The sequence below is a fragment of the Tupaia chinensis genome, unplaced genomic scaffold (assembly GCF_000334495.1).
Source record: "Tupaia chinensis unplaced genomic scaffold, TupChi_1.0 Scaffold139484_1, whole genome shotgun sequence".
NCBI lineage: Eukaryota > Metazoa > Chordata > Mammalia > Scandentia > Tupaiidae > Tupaia > Tupaia belangeri.
The window spans coordinates 57135-72788 of record NW_006199369.1 but is presented as its reverse complement, the minus strand read 5'-3'; the positions used below and the strand labels follow the sequence as shown (position 1 = coordinate 72788).

General features: G+C 42.8%; 1 protein-coding gene across 1 annotated transcript in view; it reads left to right on the top strand.

The window, feature by feature from the left end:
* Nucleotides 1–3744, top strand: part of LOC114004655 (polycystic kidney disease protein 1-like 1) — a 28384-nt gene extending 24640 nt beyond the window's left edge. Inside the window, exon 5 of the mRNA XM_027765704.1 lies at nucleotides 1694–3744. Within this exon, the coding sequence (XP_027621505.1) occupies nucleotides 1694–1819 (126 nt within the window). The 3' untranslated portion in view covers nucleotides 1820–3744. The remainder of the gene's footprint in view (nucleotides 1–1693) is intronic.
* Nucleotides 3745–15654: the final 11910 nt, after the last annotated feature.

Genomic DNA, 15654 nt, shown 5'->3' with positions numbered 1-15654 from the left:
CTTTTGTGATGCAGAGAAGGGGTCAGTGGTATATTTTTGGCACTTTTAGACCAAATGAGTTACTTAATTGATACTAGGAGAGAATATGTCAAAGACTTGATTGAGAATCTCTCCATAGGACAGAAAGTTATAATTTAGTTATTAATCTAACAACGTGTTAGCCCAGCAGTTTTGTTTTTTTTTGTTTGTTTGTTTTGTTTGTTTGTTTATTTTTAAAGAATATGATTTTGTTTTTTTGTTTGTTTGTTTTGTTTGTTCGTTTTTAAAGAATATGGTCATCAGTATTTGTTTTAGGGGCAAAACTCTTTCCAAAATAAAAAGCTTCATCTTACATTCAGAATGGGTCTGGGCCCAGCAGAGTCACCTTGGAAGTCAGCAAGAGGTCCACATCTGACCCAGTACCCCAATGTACTGAGGCACAGTGGGAATCAGGCAGCAGGCCCGAAAAACAAATCCTTGGAAGACCAAGAACTTCAGATAAGACATGGATGAAAGTGGGACTTTATATATCTATACATCCGTGACACATAATTGCATTTCGATTGCCATGGTCTTTTCCAAAATTGACACACTAGAAATTGGTAAATCTAAGGTCAAAGACTTTTCAGCAATAGGGACCAGCAGGTGGTATGATGGTTAAGGTTCTGGACATTACCACATGGCTGACCATGGTTTGAGTCCAGACCTGGTAGCTTGCTTTCTCTCTCTTTGTGCCCACACCTGTTAGCTTGCTCTCTCTCTCTCTCTCTCTCTCTCTTTCTCTCTGTGTGTGTGTGTGTGTGTGTGTGGTCAAATTAAAATGAATAAATTAAATAATTCTTTAAAGAAAATAAAAGCATATCTCCACCAAATTATAAAGTATAAACCCGTTGTGATTAAACCACCAGGTTTACATTGTCTCCATGTCTCAGTATTTATTTTTTCTAACTTGAGTAACCACAACTCTTGTCATACTTTTTTTCCCTCCTGTGGTTGAGCTATAGTTGCTTAGTAAATTGCATCTAGGAGAAGGCCTCTGCCCTGGAGTCAAAATAAATCCATTTACTGTCTTCTCCACTTGACCATCCCTCACACATCTGAGGAACCACCGGTGTTCTGGCCTGCCTCAGCAGCCCTGGAGTCTCTTTCCAGGTCCCCTCATTCAAACCCACCGCTTCCCCACTCACCATTGCATTGATCAACTCACCTGCTTGCTGATGCTGGCAAGTTACCTCCAGCTCTGTTTGTACTTTCGTGTCTCCCCACTTTGGTAAACAATAGTCTGGGAGTGTGATACTTAAGAAATACCTGCTCTTGGGACCAGCAGTTAGCGTAATGGCTATGTCGCTGGACTCCCATGTAGTAGACTGCGGTTCGTGTCCCGGACCCGGTGGCTTAAACTCACGCCGGGCGCATGTTCGTGCATGCCCAAGATCCTAAGAGGAGAATGGAGGAGAAGGGATTGCAGCGTGGCCATCCCCCCTGGGGGGTGATTTCTCGCTTTCTATCTCTCTGTCTCTGTCTGTCTGGCGAGCGCACGCGCCCTATAGTGAAAACCTCTCCAGAAAAAAAAAAAAAAAAAAGAAAGAAAGAAAGCCATACCTGCTCTGGGCTAAAGACTAGCAGCTCAACAGCACTGGTCTCCACGTCTTCCTTGCTGACAACTGTGGATGGGAGCATGCTGCTGACAGAACTGTTTCCACTTCCCTTTCAGCTCTATGGGCAAGTGACTGAGTCTCCCATGGCCTCTGTGAAGAGAGTTGGTGAGCCCTGCTTCCAAGCCTGCTCCCTAAAACATCAGACATATCCTCCTCCATGCGCTTTCCTTTCCAGAGTGTAGGTACTGATGGGAACAAGGTTAGACACTTCTGCTGAAGACGGCAGAACTGCCCTCCTTGGGTAAGAACCGTGATTGCCTCATTGCACCTATGGGAAGAATAAACTTCTATCCCATTGTTCTGTGGGAGACAGAGAGGGGGTCTTTGTTATGGTAGCACGGCCTTTACCTAAACAATACATGATCTTTGACTCTCCACACTTACATTAGTGCAGCCCCAAATTACATGACTATTTATGACTGTACAATTTATTTATTTACTTATTTATTTTGCTGTAACTACTATAAAACCCGGCTCAAATTGACTAAGATGATCAGGGAATATATCATTTCACAAAAATTGAGAAAGTCAGCAGAAGCCATCTCTTGCTAGAAAGATGTGCTGGCTTTGCCTCAGGATAATAGGCACCCCTCTACATCTCAAAATGGCTACTACAGGTCCACACATCACATCCATAGATTAAATGTCTGTAGAAGGGGGAGACTATCTGCCTAAGTCTTATTAGTTCTTACTAGGCATGAGGAAACTTTTTCAAGAAGTTCCCAAGGAGATTTCCCCTCACATTCATTCCTAAGTTGATCTCTGGAAAATGGGCTTACTATGATTGATTTAGAGGAATTATTTGGGGTTGTCAGAGTTTAAGAGTCAAGGCCATGACCAGTAGGCTTTTTGGAGGCCTCCAACCCTTTCCCTCAAATCAAATTCCATTGCTGTACAATGTCTTCTTCTACCATATTCTCTGCAATTGTGCTATTCATTTTGTGGTCATAAATAAGGTTAATATTTTTGTTCATATTAGATTTTATATGTTCAGTTCATCACATCCTTCCCAGTTGAATCTGAGCCCACTAACACTTCTGTTCAATCCTGCCTTCTTGCATTCCACATCATCCTTCAATTCTGCCATTTCAACCCATGGAATCCAAGAAGATTTACCAAACATCTGTGTCCTAAGCACTGTAGTATGAAGAAAAATTCCATGATGATCTCAAGTTCAAGTGAAAGCAAATCAACAAACAGGCACAGAGTGTTTCTGAGCTTGAATCTGGGTTTGGACAGTCACTGGGGCACATTAGGATGGACCAGAACTGAGCAGAGAGACTCCCTGGAGGTAACTCATCCAGAGAGAAGCAGCCAGTGACAATGAGGAAGGTTGGTCTGGATTTTTGTTGTACTATTAAATCTCTCTCATTTGGCTATTGGAATAATGCTGTAATCCTAGAGTCAATTTTAAAATATTCTTTCCACTTCAGTTTTCTGGATGAGTTTGTATAAAGTTGGTTCTATTTCTTCCTTACAAGTTTGATAAATATCACTAGTGAAGCCATCTGGGAGTGCAGTTTTGTTAGAAAGTTTTTAACTGTGGATTTAAATTTTTGGTAGATATGTGTCTACTCAGCACATCCAGTTCTTATGTTTTGCTAATGTGTATCTTTAAGGAATTTTTCCATTTTATCTCAGTTGTCAAATGTGTAAATGCAAAGTTGTTCACATTATTTCCTTTTTACTCCTTCAGTATCTATAGGACATGTACTGATGTCACCTTTATCATTCCTGGTATGAATGATTTGTCTTTTTTGTTGAACTTCCTGGCTAGAGGTTTATCAGTTGTATTGATCATATCAAAGAACCAGCTTTGGCTCTCTGATTTTTCTCTATTGTTTTACTGTTGTCTATTATACTGATTTCTGCCTCGATGCTTATTTCCTGTTCTCTTCTACTTTCATTGGGCATAATTCATTTTCCTTTCTGTAGATCTTCACTAAAAAAGCTGAGGTCATTTGAGACCTTTCTCTTTTCCAATGTAGGCTTTTAATGCTATAAATTTCTCTCAAAGTATTGTGTTAGCTCAACCCACAGACTTTTTGTCATGTCAGAGAGCATGTGTACATGAGAGCGAGAGAGATGACTACAGAGACAGAGTGGAGAAACCTGCCGGGGTCCAGCCTCGGCGTGGGTGGGTTATCTCGACGAAGGCAGCGAAGGTGAACAGAAGACAGAGGCCTCGATGCCTTTCTTGCACGTCCTATGTGCCTCAATTCTCTGGAGCAAATAGCAAGCAGCCTTACTGACATGCTAACTGACCCAAGCTTTGTTCCAAGGTCGGGGGGTGCACAACAGTAGCCTTGCCAACGTGTTGATCTAACCGGAAGCGGAGCTCAAAGGTCAGGGGGCTCAGACAGATCATGGGGCCTCACCGGGTCGGACTCCTCCAGAAACCACTCCCCCCCAATGGGGCATGGGCACACCACAGCCCTTTCCCCGCCATTTCTTCACCATGTTGGGATTTTGAGCACACACACATACATGCTTGGCATGTTTTTCAAACCACCATAGTCAGAATTCAAACTGCAGTTGGCCATGTGGAACCAGCTTCTTTAATCACTAGGCTATAGGTCAACCCTTTCTCTTACTGCTATTTTTTTTTTTTTTTTAGAGACAGATTTTTGCTATAGGGTGCATGCACTTGCTGCAGAAACAGATAATGACAGAAAGAAAGCAAGAAATCACCCACTGGAGGAATGGCCACACTGCAATCCCTTCTCTTCTATTCTCTTCTTGGAATTTCGGGCACACACATTCATCTGGAGTGAGTGTTAAGCCAGTTAAGCCACTGGGTCTAGGACTTCGAACCATGGTCATCTACATGGAAGTCCAGTGACATAACCATTACACCATCTCTTGCTGCTTTTAAAGTTTCCTGTTCATCATTAATTTAGAGAAATTTGATCTGATGGACCTGGGTGTAGTGGCTTCATATTTGTGGTCCTTGGTTTGGGCTGTGTCTCTCTTATCTGGGGATTTACCATTTTACCAAGATCAGAAAACCCACTTTCATTGACTTCTATTTCATGTGAACTAGGTCACTAGAGGTTGTCCCACAGAATATCAGTGCTATTTTCATTTAAAAGCATTTTGTTTCTGTCCTTCTATTTCATCTTCAGAATTTCAATTGCTGTACCCTCAGAATAGCTGTACTTTTCCCATGCCTAGTCATCCCTGAATCTCTTGTAGTATTGTTTTCCTCATACATTCTAAAAGTCTAATTTGTTTCCTTTCAATTTTTCTTTCTTTCTTTCTTTAGGTTTTTGGCATAGGATACATGAGCTCACCAGAGAGAGACAGAGAGGCAAAATGAGAAATCACCCCCCCCAGGGGTGACTTGAGACCATACCACAATGCCTTTTCCTCAGTCTCCTGTAGGGATTTTGGGCACACATGTACCCAACATGATTTTCAAACTGCTGGGTTTGGGACTTGAACTATGGTTGACCATGTAGGAATCCAGTGCCTTAACCACGATGCCAGCTGCTAGTCACTTGTTTAAGTTTTTAATACATGTCTTCCAAATCTCCACCTAACTTTTGAATACATGATCACTCTTTTTCTGCCTTAACCTCCTTCATCTAACTTCTATGTCATTTCTGGGACAGTTTGGATATTGATTTTCCTCCTTACTATGGGTCATATTTTTCTGTGTCTTTGAATATGTGGTATTTTTTTCAACTGGATATCAGACTTGTGAATTTTACATTGTTGACTGCTGGATATTTTTATATCCCAGTAAATATTCAAGAATTTAGCCATGTGATTCTTACTTTCAAGATGTGTCAGGTAGGACATGGGATCTTTAACCTAGAGCTTATTGTCCTCATTACGAAGGCAAGGCCCTTCCGAATGCTTCATCTGATGTCCCCTGGATCACGTGGCTATCCACCCAGACTGTGCGCCACCAGCTGCTGTGCCACTTCTCATTGCTTGCTCTTTGGCTTTGCGCAGTATCCTAATATTTGCCAATCCCCACTTTCATGATTCTCAAAGGGGCCACTGGGTCCGATACTCAAACCACAGCTGGCTATGGAAGTCCAATAACACAATCGTTACACCATCTGCTGGTCCCAAGGCCCTACCTCTTAATGTCATCGGAATTGCAGGGGCAGCCAGTGACATAGTGGTTAAGGCTGTTGGATCCCACATGGCCAACTATGCAGCTTGAGTTCCAGACCCAATGTCTTGAAAAACACACTGGGTGTGTGTGTATGCATGCCCAAAGTCCCAAGAGGAGAATGGAAAAGAAGGGATTGTGTTGTGGCCATCCCTCCAGGGGGCTTTCTCACTTTCCCTTTCTCTCTCTCCTCAAAGGGGGTGAGTGCACATGCCCTATAACAAAGTAATATATATGCGTGTGTGTGTGTGTGTGTGTGTGTGTGTATCATCACCATTGCAATTAAATTTCATCATGAATTTTGGAGGAGACAAAGCATAATATCACATAACACTAAGTTTAGCAGACCTCTGGTACTACAGGTAAGAAGAGCTAAGGTTCAAAGTTGTTCATTGTTCGGGTTCACAAAGCAAGAAAAGGGGAAGCCCATTGAAAATCAAAGTAGCTGATACATTCAAGGTTCAGAAGTGGGACAGGAGTCTAACTTCGCCATTTCACCAAATAGTTCATTTGCCAGATGCTTGAGAGCAAAATATTGCTTTGTTTGCTTCTGTATTTACTTTACTGAATCTATTTGATTTTTAGAAGTCTGAAATCTTATTTAACAGAATTTCTATTCTTCCTGTTGAGTCTGTTTCTGCAAGTTACCATATAAATCTAATAAATGCAATGAAAGAAACCAGGATAAAATTCTGATGTTTAAATAAGATTTGTGAAATAAAGTCATCCTTTTATAACATTAACGATTGAATCTTGCTAGTTAATAACTATCATTTTTCCTGACTTACTAATTTAATATGAAATGGTTATTCATACTGATCTTTGAAGTTACTGGGCTGCTGTTTTTTGAATTCATTTAAAAACCTACATCCTCAGTCCAGAATTTGCTAAGGAGATTATTGACTTTGGGCTGCATGCCCATATGCTTAGATGCTAGATCATTTCAAAATGCTAGCTTTAGTGTGCATGTCTGGAAAGCGGACCCAAGTGGATGGGCAGTGTGTGGGGGCACCGCAGTAAACATACTCCACGCTGTGGCTTCCAAGAGGCCTGGAGATTTTCAACAGAGACTCCTTATTATGAAGAACTCTGGGAACAGGGCACCACCAAAGCACAGCTGCCTCAGAGGCACAGTGGGAGTCTGATGGGATGTGCCTGGAAGAGCTCTCAACAAGCAATGATACTCTTGTGACTGCAACGATACTCATGTGACTTGCCTAACAGAGCATGACAGCAAGCGGCACCTCTGCACCGTTGCTCTGTTGGAAGCTTGTGCATTGTTCTCGGGTGCACTTTTGTATTTGAGAATACAGAGGTCTGCTCAGGAAGTAAAACTTGTGCTTGCCAGACTAGTTAGCTTGGGGGAGGGGGATGTCACCCCATATTTATATCTATGATCGGTGAGTGGCTGTCCAAACCTGGGAAAACTCTGGGTTAGCTTGTATTGCTGACGTATGGGAGACTCAGAGAAGCTGGCCGATCACCCAGGACAGCCCTCCTGTCCCAGAGATGTCAGAGGAGCCATGCAGTACTTCCACAGGACTGGCTCTCCTGCATCCAGGCATTCCAAAACCATCATCAGTTACCCCCCCTTGTGCAAAAGGCTGTGACAGTACAAAAGGACCAAGGCTGGTGTCCACTTCAAAAGGGCAACTGTTTCAGCAGCACGGCAGGACTCCAGCTGGCGACTCCCATAAATGGCAGGGGAGGACCTCACACTACCTTCTCTGCCTGCAGGCGCATGACAAGGTGAAGGTGTACCAGGGGCCTACCTGCCGACTTGTGTCATCCACTATGTGGTTTGGGTGAGGAGAGCATGTTTTTGTGGGAATCAGCAGTCCTAAAATGAGGCTGCATTACAGGATGAACCAGTGCGAGAACCTTTGCAGGATCTTTAACTTTTAGACACACTGAGCCCAGAATGATAACAATGTCGCCCACAAATGTATTATCCACTATTCTGGAGAACAGAAATCTGGAGTGGGTCTCACTGAGATGCCTGCAGAGCTGGGTTCCCTCTGGGCCCAAGGGGAGAAGCTGTCTGCTTGCTTTTCCAGCTCCTAGAGGCCGCAGCATGCCTTGGCTCATGGCCCTTCTCCATCATCACAGACAGCAATGGCTACTGAGTCGTCATGCCCATTGTTCTGCCTCCAATCTCAGCACCCTGGCACTAATAGGCCTGTTGGGTGATCCAGGATAAGCTCCCACCTCAAGGTATGCAGATTGGTGGTCTTTGTCCCTCTTTGCCATGCTGCAAAACATACACAGATTTGAAAGGTCAGGACATGAACATTATTGGGAGGAACCTTTATCCCACATTCCACGATGAGACTGGAATCTTTTATATGAGTTCTTGGTGACACAATTTAGTAACCTCATTTTATAGGAAACAGGTTGGGGAGGTAAGAGCCCACAGTGGTAAGGGGAATCACACATATGGGGCCCTGGGCACTGTCTGAGGGCTACAACTTCAGTGTCTGTCATCTTCACAACTCTATGAGGTGGGAACTATGATTACCCAGTTCACCAATGAGTAAACAATGGCACAAGTGTGGTCAAGCATTTGTCCAAGGTCACACTGGAGGTAGGTGGCAGGGCCAACTCTGACCCACAATCTTTGTGAACCATTGTGGGTGTCTATGTCTGCTGGGCACACGGATATGGAGAAGGTTTCGTGGGGAAATTGTTAGGGAACTGAATCACCGGGTAAGGCATGAAGGGAACTTTCAAACCTACTCTTGAGAAATAGGGTGTGTTTCACATACCGACGGCTGTGTTTACCCCAGTTGGTCACGTTGATTTTAGCAAGGTCAGGAATAATCGTTATGCTGGCTGCTATGGTTCTGAGAACCCTCAAGTTCATGTGTTGGAATTTGGCCCTCAATATGATGGCATCAGGAGGTAGGGAGACCTTTGAGACAGGAGACCAAGGGGCCTCGCTCTTGTGAGTAGATTAGTGCTGTGTCTCCAGATAGGCAACGAGTTCTCATCCTTGTGAGAAGGGGTCAGTTATTGCAAGGGTGTGTTGCCATAAGAGTAAGAGCTGCCCCAAATTTTCTCTTTTTTTTTTGATAAGAGTAGGACCTTCCCCAAATTTTCTCTTCCCCTCTCCCTCTCTCTTCACATGTCAACTGACCTCAATAGTCTGGCCCTACCCCCTTAAACTTCCCAGCCACTACAACCATGAGTCAAATAAACCTCTATTCCTTATCAATTGTGTAGTCTTGAGTCTTTCTGTCAGCAACATAATAGCAGACCAACACATTGGCCTTTGTAGAACTTTGCAAAGTCACCCATTTCTGTCAAGTAAAGTTGTATAAAGGTGGTAGACAGGCTGAATGTGGTTTTTTTTTTAGAGGTTTTCGCTATAGGGCGCGTGCGCTCACTAGACAGACAGAGAGAGACAGAGAGACAGAAAGTGAGAAATCACCCCCCAGAGGGGATGGTCACGCTGCAATCCCTTCTCCTCCATTCTCCTCTCGCGATCTTGGGCATGCACGCACACACGCCTGGCATGAGTTTTAAAGCCACCAGGTCCGGGACACGAACTGCGGTTTACTATGTGGGACTCCAGCGACATAGCCATTACGCTAACTGCTGGTTCCCAATGTGTTGTTTTTATAAGTTTCTGGTTCATAGTAGGCCCTGAAAGCTCAGATAAACATCTCCACAAAATAAACTCTATTAACGTTTCTTATAAGACTTGAGAGGAGGACTACACGAGATTATGGAGAAGTGATTTGCTAACTGTGAAACTCTGCAGGCAGCCATTTTGCTTTTCAAAAAGTCACCCAAGTCCTAGAGCTTTTGGCCATGAGAGGCAGCCCCGAGGGCATGACCTGGCTCAGTCGGGCAACCAAGACCTCTGAAGCTTCTCCCCACCGATGCCAGCTCTGGATGAGCTGTTCTCATAGGCTCTTTCCTTCTTCAAGAAGTTGACGTCCTCAAAAAACCCTTCTGGACCCACCTGTCTGGAACACAAGGAATTAACTTCCTCTCTGCTGACTGCTCAGCTGCCTGCCCCTCCTGGCTGATTCCCCTCCAGCTTGAACCTGCGCTAGAGCCTGTGCCTTCAGACCAGGAGTTCTGCTCCCACATTATGGGTAGGAAGCTTGCAGCATCATCATCAGCTGGCCAGGGGCCATGAGAGCAGGGCATTCTCTATGAGTCTCATCATAGAGTTCTGAGAGGAACTACAAACATTGCTCACAGGCCTTGCTTTTTTAAAAATTATTTTGTAATTTCTTATTTATAATGAATTGTACATCTTTGTGGGGTACCATATGGTTTTCAAAGCATGTATGCAGAGGGTGATAACCAAATCAAGGATATTACCATATTTCTCATCTTTAACAAAAGGCATGAAAACATTTTTTAATTACAGAAGAGAATGAGCTCTGTTTTTCCTTTTCCCCTAGCTCTCTCCTGTCCCCTTCTCTTGGGACTCCTCCATGGCTCGGATATGCTCAGCAGAACCCTAGCCTGCACCTTCACAGCTGGGTCACAGCTAAAACTTTCATTTTTTTATATTTTGCTATAGGGCATGTGCACTTGCCAACAAAAGACAGAGAAGGAGAGAGAGAATTCACCCCCCATGGGGATGGCCACACCACAATCCCTTCTCCATTCTCCTCTCAGGACTTTGGGCATGCACATACACTGGCATGTTTCTTAAACCACCGGGTCTGGGACTTTAGCTGTACACGTGGGATCTAGCCACCTTAACCACCATGCCACCTGTTGGTCCCAAAGATTTACATTTTAATTAAAAAATTTTGAAACAGAATTGTCATAAGTAAAATAAGAATAAATATTTTTTAAAATTTTAAAATAAAAGAAATTGAAAACATAACCCTGACAGGGCCAGCTGGTAGCATGGTGGTTAAGGCAGCTAGATCCCATGTGGCCAACTGTGCAAGTTGTGTTGGCTTCAGAACATGCCAGGTGCAGGAACCAGCAGTTAGTGTAATGGCTATGTTGCTGGACTCCCACGTAGTTGACCGCGGTTCATGTCCCAGACCCGGTGGCTTAAAACTCACGCTGGGTGCGTGTGCGTGCGTGCCCAAGATCCCGAGAGGAGAATGGAAGAGAAGGGATTGCGGCGTGACCATCCCCACTGGGGGGTGATTTCTCGCTTTCTGTCTCTCTGTCTCTCTCTGTCTGTCTGGCGAGCGCACGTGCCCTATAGCGAAAATCTCTCCAAAAAAAAAGAAAAAGAAACATGCCAGGTGCGTGTGCCTATGTGCCCCAAATCCCAAGAGGAGAATGAAGAAAAAGGGATTGTGGCATCTCCCCTAGGAGGTGTTTTCTCACTGCCTCCCATCCATTTTCAGTGGGTGCACACACCCTGTAGAAAATTTTAAAACAGACAAGAAAACAAAACAAAATAACCCTGACATTTCAACAACACAAAAGAAAGATTAAACTCTACACTAGACACAGTTAGTGATAAACTGATGAGTCAGAGGCTGGTTTTGAAACATTTTTCCAGAGGCTGGTTCTGAAGGATTTTCCAGGAGCTAGGAGAGAACACAGATTAAAACATATCAACGAGAGACCCTCAGTTCAGATATGGGTCTTCAGGATAAAGGAATAGAGAGAATGGGAACATATTCATCCTAAGGGTTAAATAGCTGAAAAATCTTAGGCCTGAAAAAACATATAAGGCCTCTGATCAGTGCACTGGGCAGTGAGCATCCTCAATGGTGCTGAGGGGACACCAGTACTAGGTACACCAGTACTAGGTACAGACATCGCAGGTGTCACCGATGAGAGCAAAATGTTAAAGGAGAGGAGAAATATCATGGAAAACAAGTGTCATTCAGACCACAGAAAATGCTCATCAAGAAAAATAGATACCAACGGAGCTGTTTTGGGAGTGGTATTTTCATAGCATTCCAATTTCGATGGAAAATACCTGTTCCTTAAAGTTTGTGCTGTCTCCACTGCATTCTATTGGGTTGTCAGAAAAGTCATGATGTATTTTTCTTTCTGTTTTTCTATGCAAAAATGCATCATGACTTTTCCAATAACCCAATAAAATTCAAACAAGAAGAAGACATCTCTGACTGGGTGGTGGCATGCACCTATGATGCCAGTTACCATGGAGGAAGAGGCAGGAGGGTTATGAGTTCAAAGCCACCCTGGGATCATAGTGAGAACTTGCAGTAAAAAAAGAAAAGGAAAGAAAAAAGAGCAAGATATTTCAAATCTATCAGAGTCATACCTATTTCCGACCCATGGATGCCCACAAAGAGGATGATGGAAAGCTGCCCATCAGTGAGAAGAAGAGAGAGCTCACAGGGAAGTGATGCTATCCCAGACCAATGACAACTGCAGGACTTGTGAACTATGTTGACAATGAAATTAATTCATATTTTTTGTTAAATAGATAAATGAAAAATCTGAACAAAAATAATCACACGGGGTGGATGATATTCAACAGGTTCTTAGATGTGTTCTCTGTTCTCAGCTGGAGAAATGTAATAGTGAATAAAAGTTAAGCAAGTATTTGTGTGTGTGTGTGTGTGTGTAAAGAGATTACATATAAATGTAAATTATATATAAATTTGTCAGGATATTTGTATATTTTGCATGTAATTTCGCACTCTAGTCATCAACAGAATGTGCATGTGTTTTCAAACCAGTAAAACGAGAGAAGAGGACATACACACTTTTAGTAAGAGAGAAATAAAAAGAAAACTTTTTAAAGAAAAGAGAGAATAAAAATTGATAAAGTAAAACAAAAGAGATGGGTAAGATAAGAGCTGGTTGGCTGCCAAGGGTGAAGTCACGTGCCTCAGGCGATGCTGTAGCCACATGGGGACCACAGGCCCGGTTCTCTGGTCCATTTGTACACACTGGGTGTGTGCTCATGATCCTGGCTGGCTGGGGAGCCTGGGGTGATTACAGTGGAGACTGTTGAGGGTACCTCTCTTGCTCTCTTCTCTCTTACTCTCCCTTCCTTATTCTCATAAACTTAAAAATAAAAAAAGATTGGTAAAGTAAGTCCAAAATATGTCAGCTATCATAAGAAGTATAATTAATTAAACTTGTTATTTTAAATTTTTTATTTATTCATTTATTTTAATTTTTTATGGGATATGTGTGCTCACCAGAGAGAGAGACAGGAAAAGGGAGAGAGAAAGTGAGAAAGCAAACTACCAGATCTGGGACTCGAATTACAGTCAGCCATGCGGGAATCCAGCACCTTAACCACCACTCCACTTGCTGGCCCCTAGACTTATTAATAATCAGAAATTGGGGCTAGCAGGTGGCATGCTGGTTAAGGCACTGGATTCCCACCTGGCCGACCTGTATTCAAGTACCAGACCAAGTAGCTTGAAAATCCAGTAGGAGTGTCCCCAAAATCCTAGGAAGAGAATGGAAAAGAAGAAAATGTAGCATGGCCATACTCCCTGGAAGGTGATTTCTCACTTTCCCTCTCACTATCTCTCTCTGGTGAGCACACAAGCCCTATGGCAAAAGCCTTAAAAAAAAAAAAAAAAAAAAAACCCTGAAAAAAAGTAGGCAGAAATCATCAGATTGAATTTTAAAGTAAGATAACTTAGCTATGTGCTACGTATAAAAGATACATAGCTAAAATTTTAAAACTGTAGTTTCCAGACTCCCGAAATAGACCAAAAAAGCATTTTTAAATCTGAGGTGTATCCTGGTGTGTTCAAGGAAGCTATGCTCTAAACTCTATCTTCCAGACCCCCGAAATACTCAGACAAGAAACCGTTTTCAAACCGAGGGATTAAGTATACCAAACAGCAGAAAGAATAGAGAAGATTATGATAAATTTATAATGGTGATTTGATAGCTCATTATTAAGCCCTGTACACAACAAATAAGAACTGAGGAGCTGTTTATTATCTTTGAGGTCACATGAGTTATTTATAAAAATGTGTTGTGAAACATGCCCCAGAAAAAGTCTCAACAAGTTTTCAGAAATTGATGTGATCTGGGACTCATTCTCTGACCACAGTGCAACTGATATTTATAGCAATATTTTTTTAAAAGACAGATTATGTGAAAACATCCGTATGACCAAACTTGAAATAACTCAGAAATAACCCATGATGTGAAGACCCTGTTGAGGGTTCCTGTCTGTCTGTCTCTTTCTTTCTCTTTCCATCTTTTTCATTTGTAGAAGAAACAAAATTCCCTCTTTTTCATTTGTAGAAGAAAAAAAAGAATCTTAAATAGAAAAAGAGTAGGTAAACTTAGATATAGAAAGTTTGCAGAGAAAGTCATAATGCAAACTAACTTGTAGGATGCATCTCAGGAGAATAATTTTTTAAGCGGTTTTTTATTCATGAGAGAGGAACAAGTACACATACTAGAGAGAGAAAAAGACAGAAAAGTACCTGTGACAGGCTGTTATCGTACTCTTGAGCTCCTGCCCTTTCCCCTGCCCTTCAGCTCCTCAGGATATGGGGTACATGCACATACACCTTGTGCGTTTTTAGTCCCACCCAGGGATCCGAACCCAAAGTCAGCCACATGGCTTCCAGCACCTCATCTGACCCCATGGTCAGACATGTGGTTTCCAGCTTACTGCTGAGTTTGCAAGTAGGATACAATCTTGATAAAAGCTGCCTAGGGAGCAGCAGTTAGTGTAATGGCTATGTCGCTGGAGTCCCATGTAGTCGACTGTGGTTCGCATCCCGCACCCAGTGGCTTAAAACTCACACCAGGCACGTGTGCATGCGCGCCCAAGATCCCGAGAGGAGAACGGAGGAGAAGGGATTGCGGCGTGACCATCCCCCCTGGGGGGTGATTGCTCGCTTTCTGTCTCTCTGTCTCTCTCTGTCTGGCGAGCGCACGCACCCTATCGCAAAAACCTCTCCAAAAAAAAAAAGATAAAAGCTGCCTAAACATTCAATTGCAGCATCATGGCTTAATCGACCAATACACATGATATGATATAGTACACACTAGCTAGATTAAATGAGCATAGCTACATCTGCTGGTATTACATTAAATCACAAAAACATACTGCTCAGTAAAAAAAAGCTTGTTACAGAATGACGTCTTCACACAAAAATTCAGTACGTTGCTGTATATTGTTTATGGGTACATTCACTTATACCACTCTGAGGATGAGAAACATCCATCTGAGGGCAGGGAGAGAGGTTCCGACTTCTATGTCCATTTTAGTTTTAAACAAAAAAACAGATGCACACATGGCAAAAAGTTAGAATCTTGTAAGTCGGCATCTAGGTGTTCATTATGTGATTCTCTGTACTTTTCTGTTTGTAATGTTCCACAATTGCAAAATGTCCATGGTGACAATGCTTCATATTTTGTACCGTTGCTATCTCTCACACCCATAAAGGCCTCCCATTTTCCTCCAGATAGGAATTTTCTCACAGCGAAAACATTAATGTTTCCAAAGGCATCATATGTGTTGTTGTAGGTGTAAAGTCTCTCAAAATAAAAATCTCCTAGACCAGGAGCTGAGGAGAAAATCATTAATTAGCTTGAAAGTGAAGAAATCAGAGATTAAAGCTGTTGTTTAAGAAAGAAAAAAATCCATGAAAGTCTTCATGCGGGGGCAGAGAAAGGGTCCGAGGTCACTCGTTGCTGCGTCTGTCCCTCTCTTGAGCCTTTGTCCCTGGTCTCTGCTCCTGCCCCGGCTGAATGCACAGATAAACTAATACGCACACAGACCCTGTATACACATGGCTTTGATTTGCAAGAACAGATGAATCACTCTGAGCTGGTAATCTGATCTTTGCCCTTCTGCTGGTAAACAGTGGAAAGATACTCAATCCATTCTCTGCCTTTAAAAACCAGAGTAGCAAATAAAAGAGCCCAGGAGGGGCTGGGCTCACACGCGGGAAGTCATTTATCACATTCAGAGTAAAGAGAATGTAAATAGGT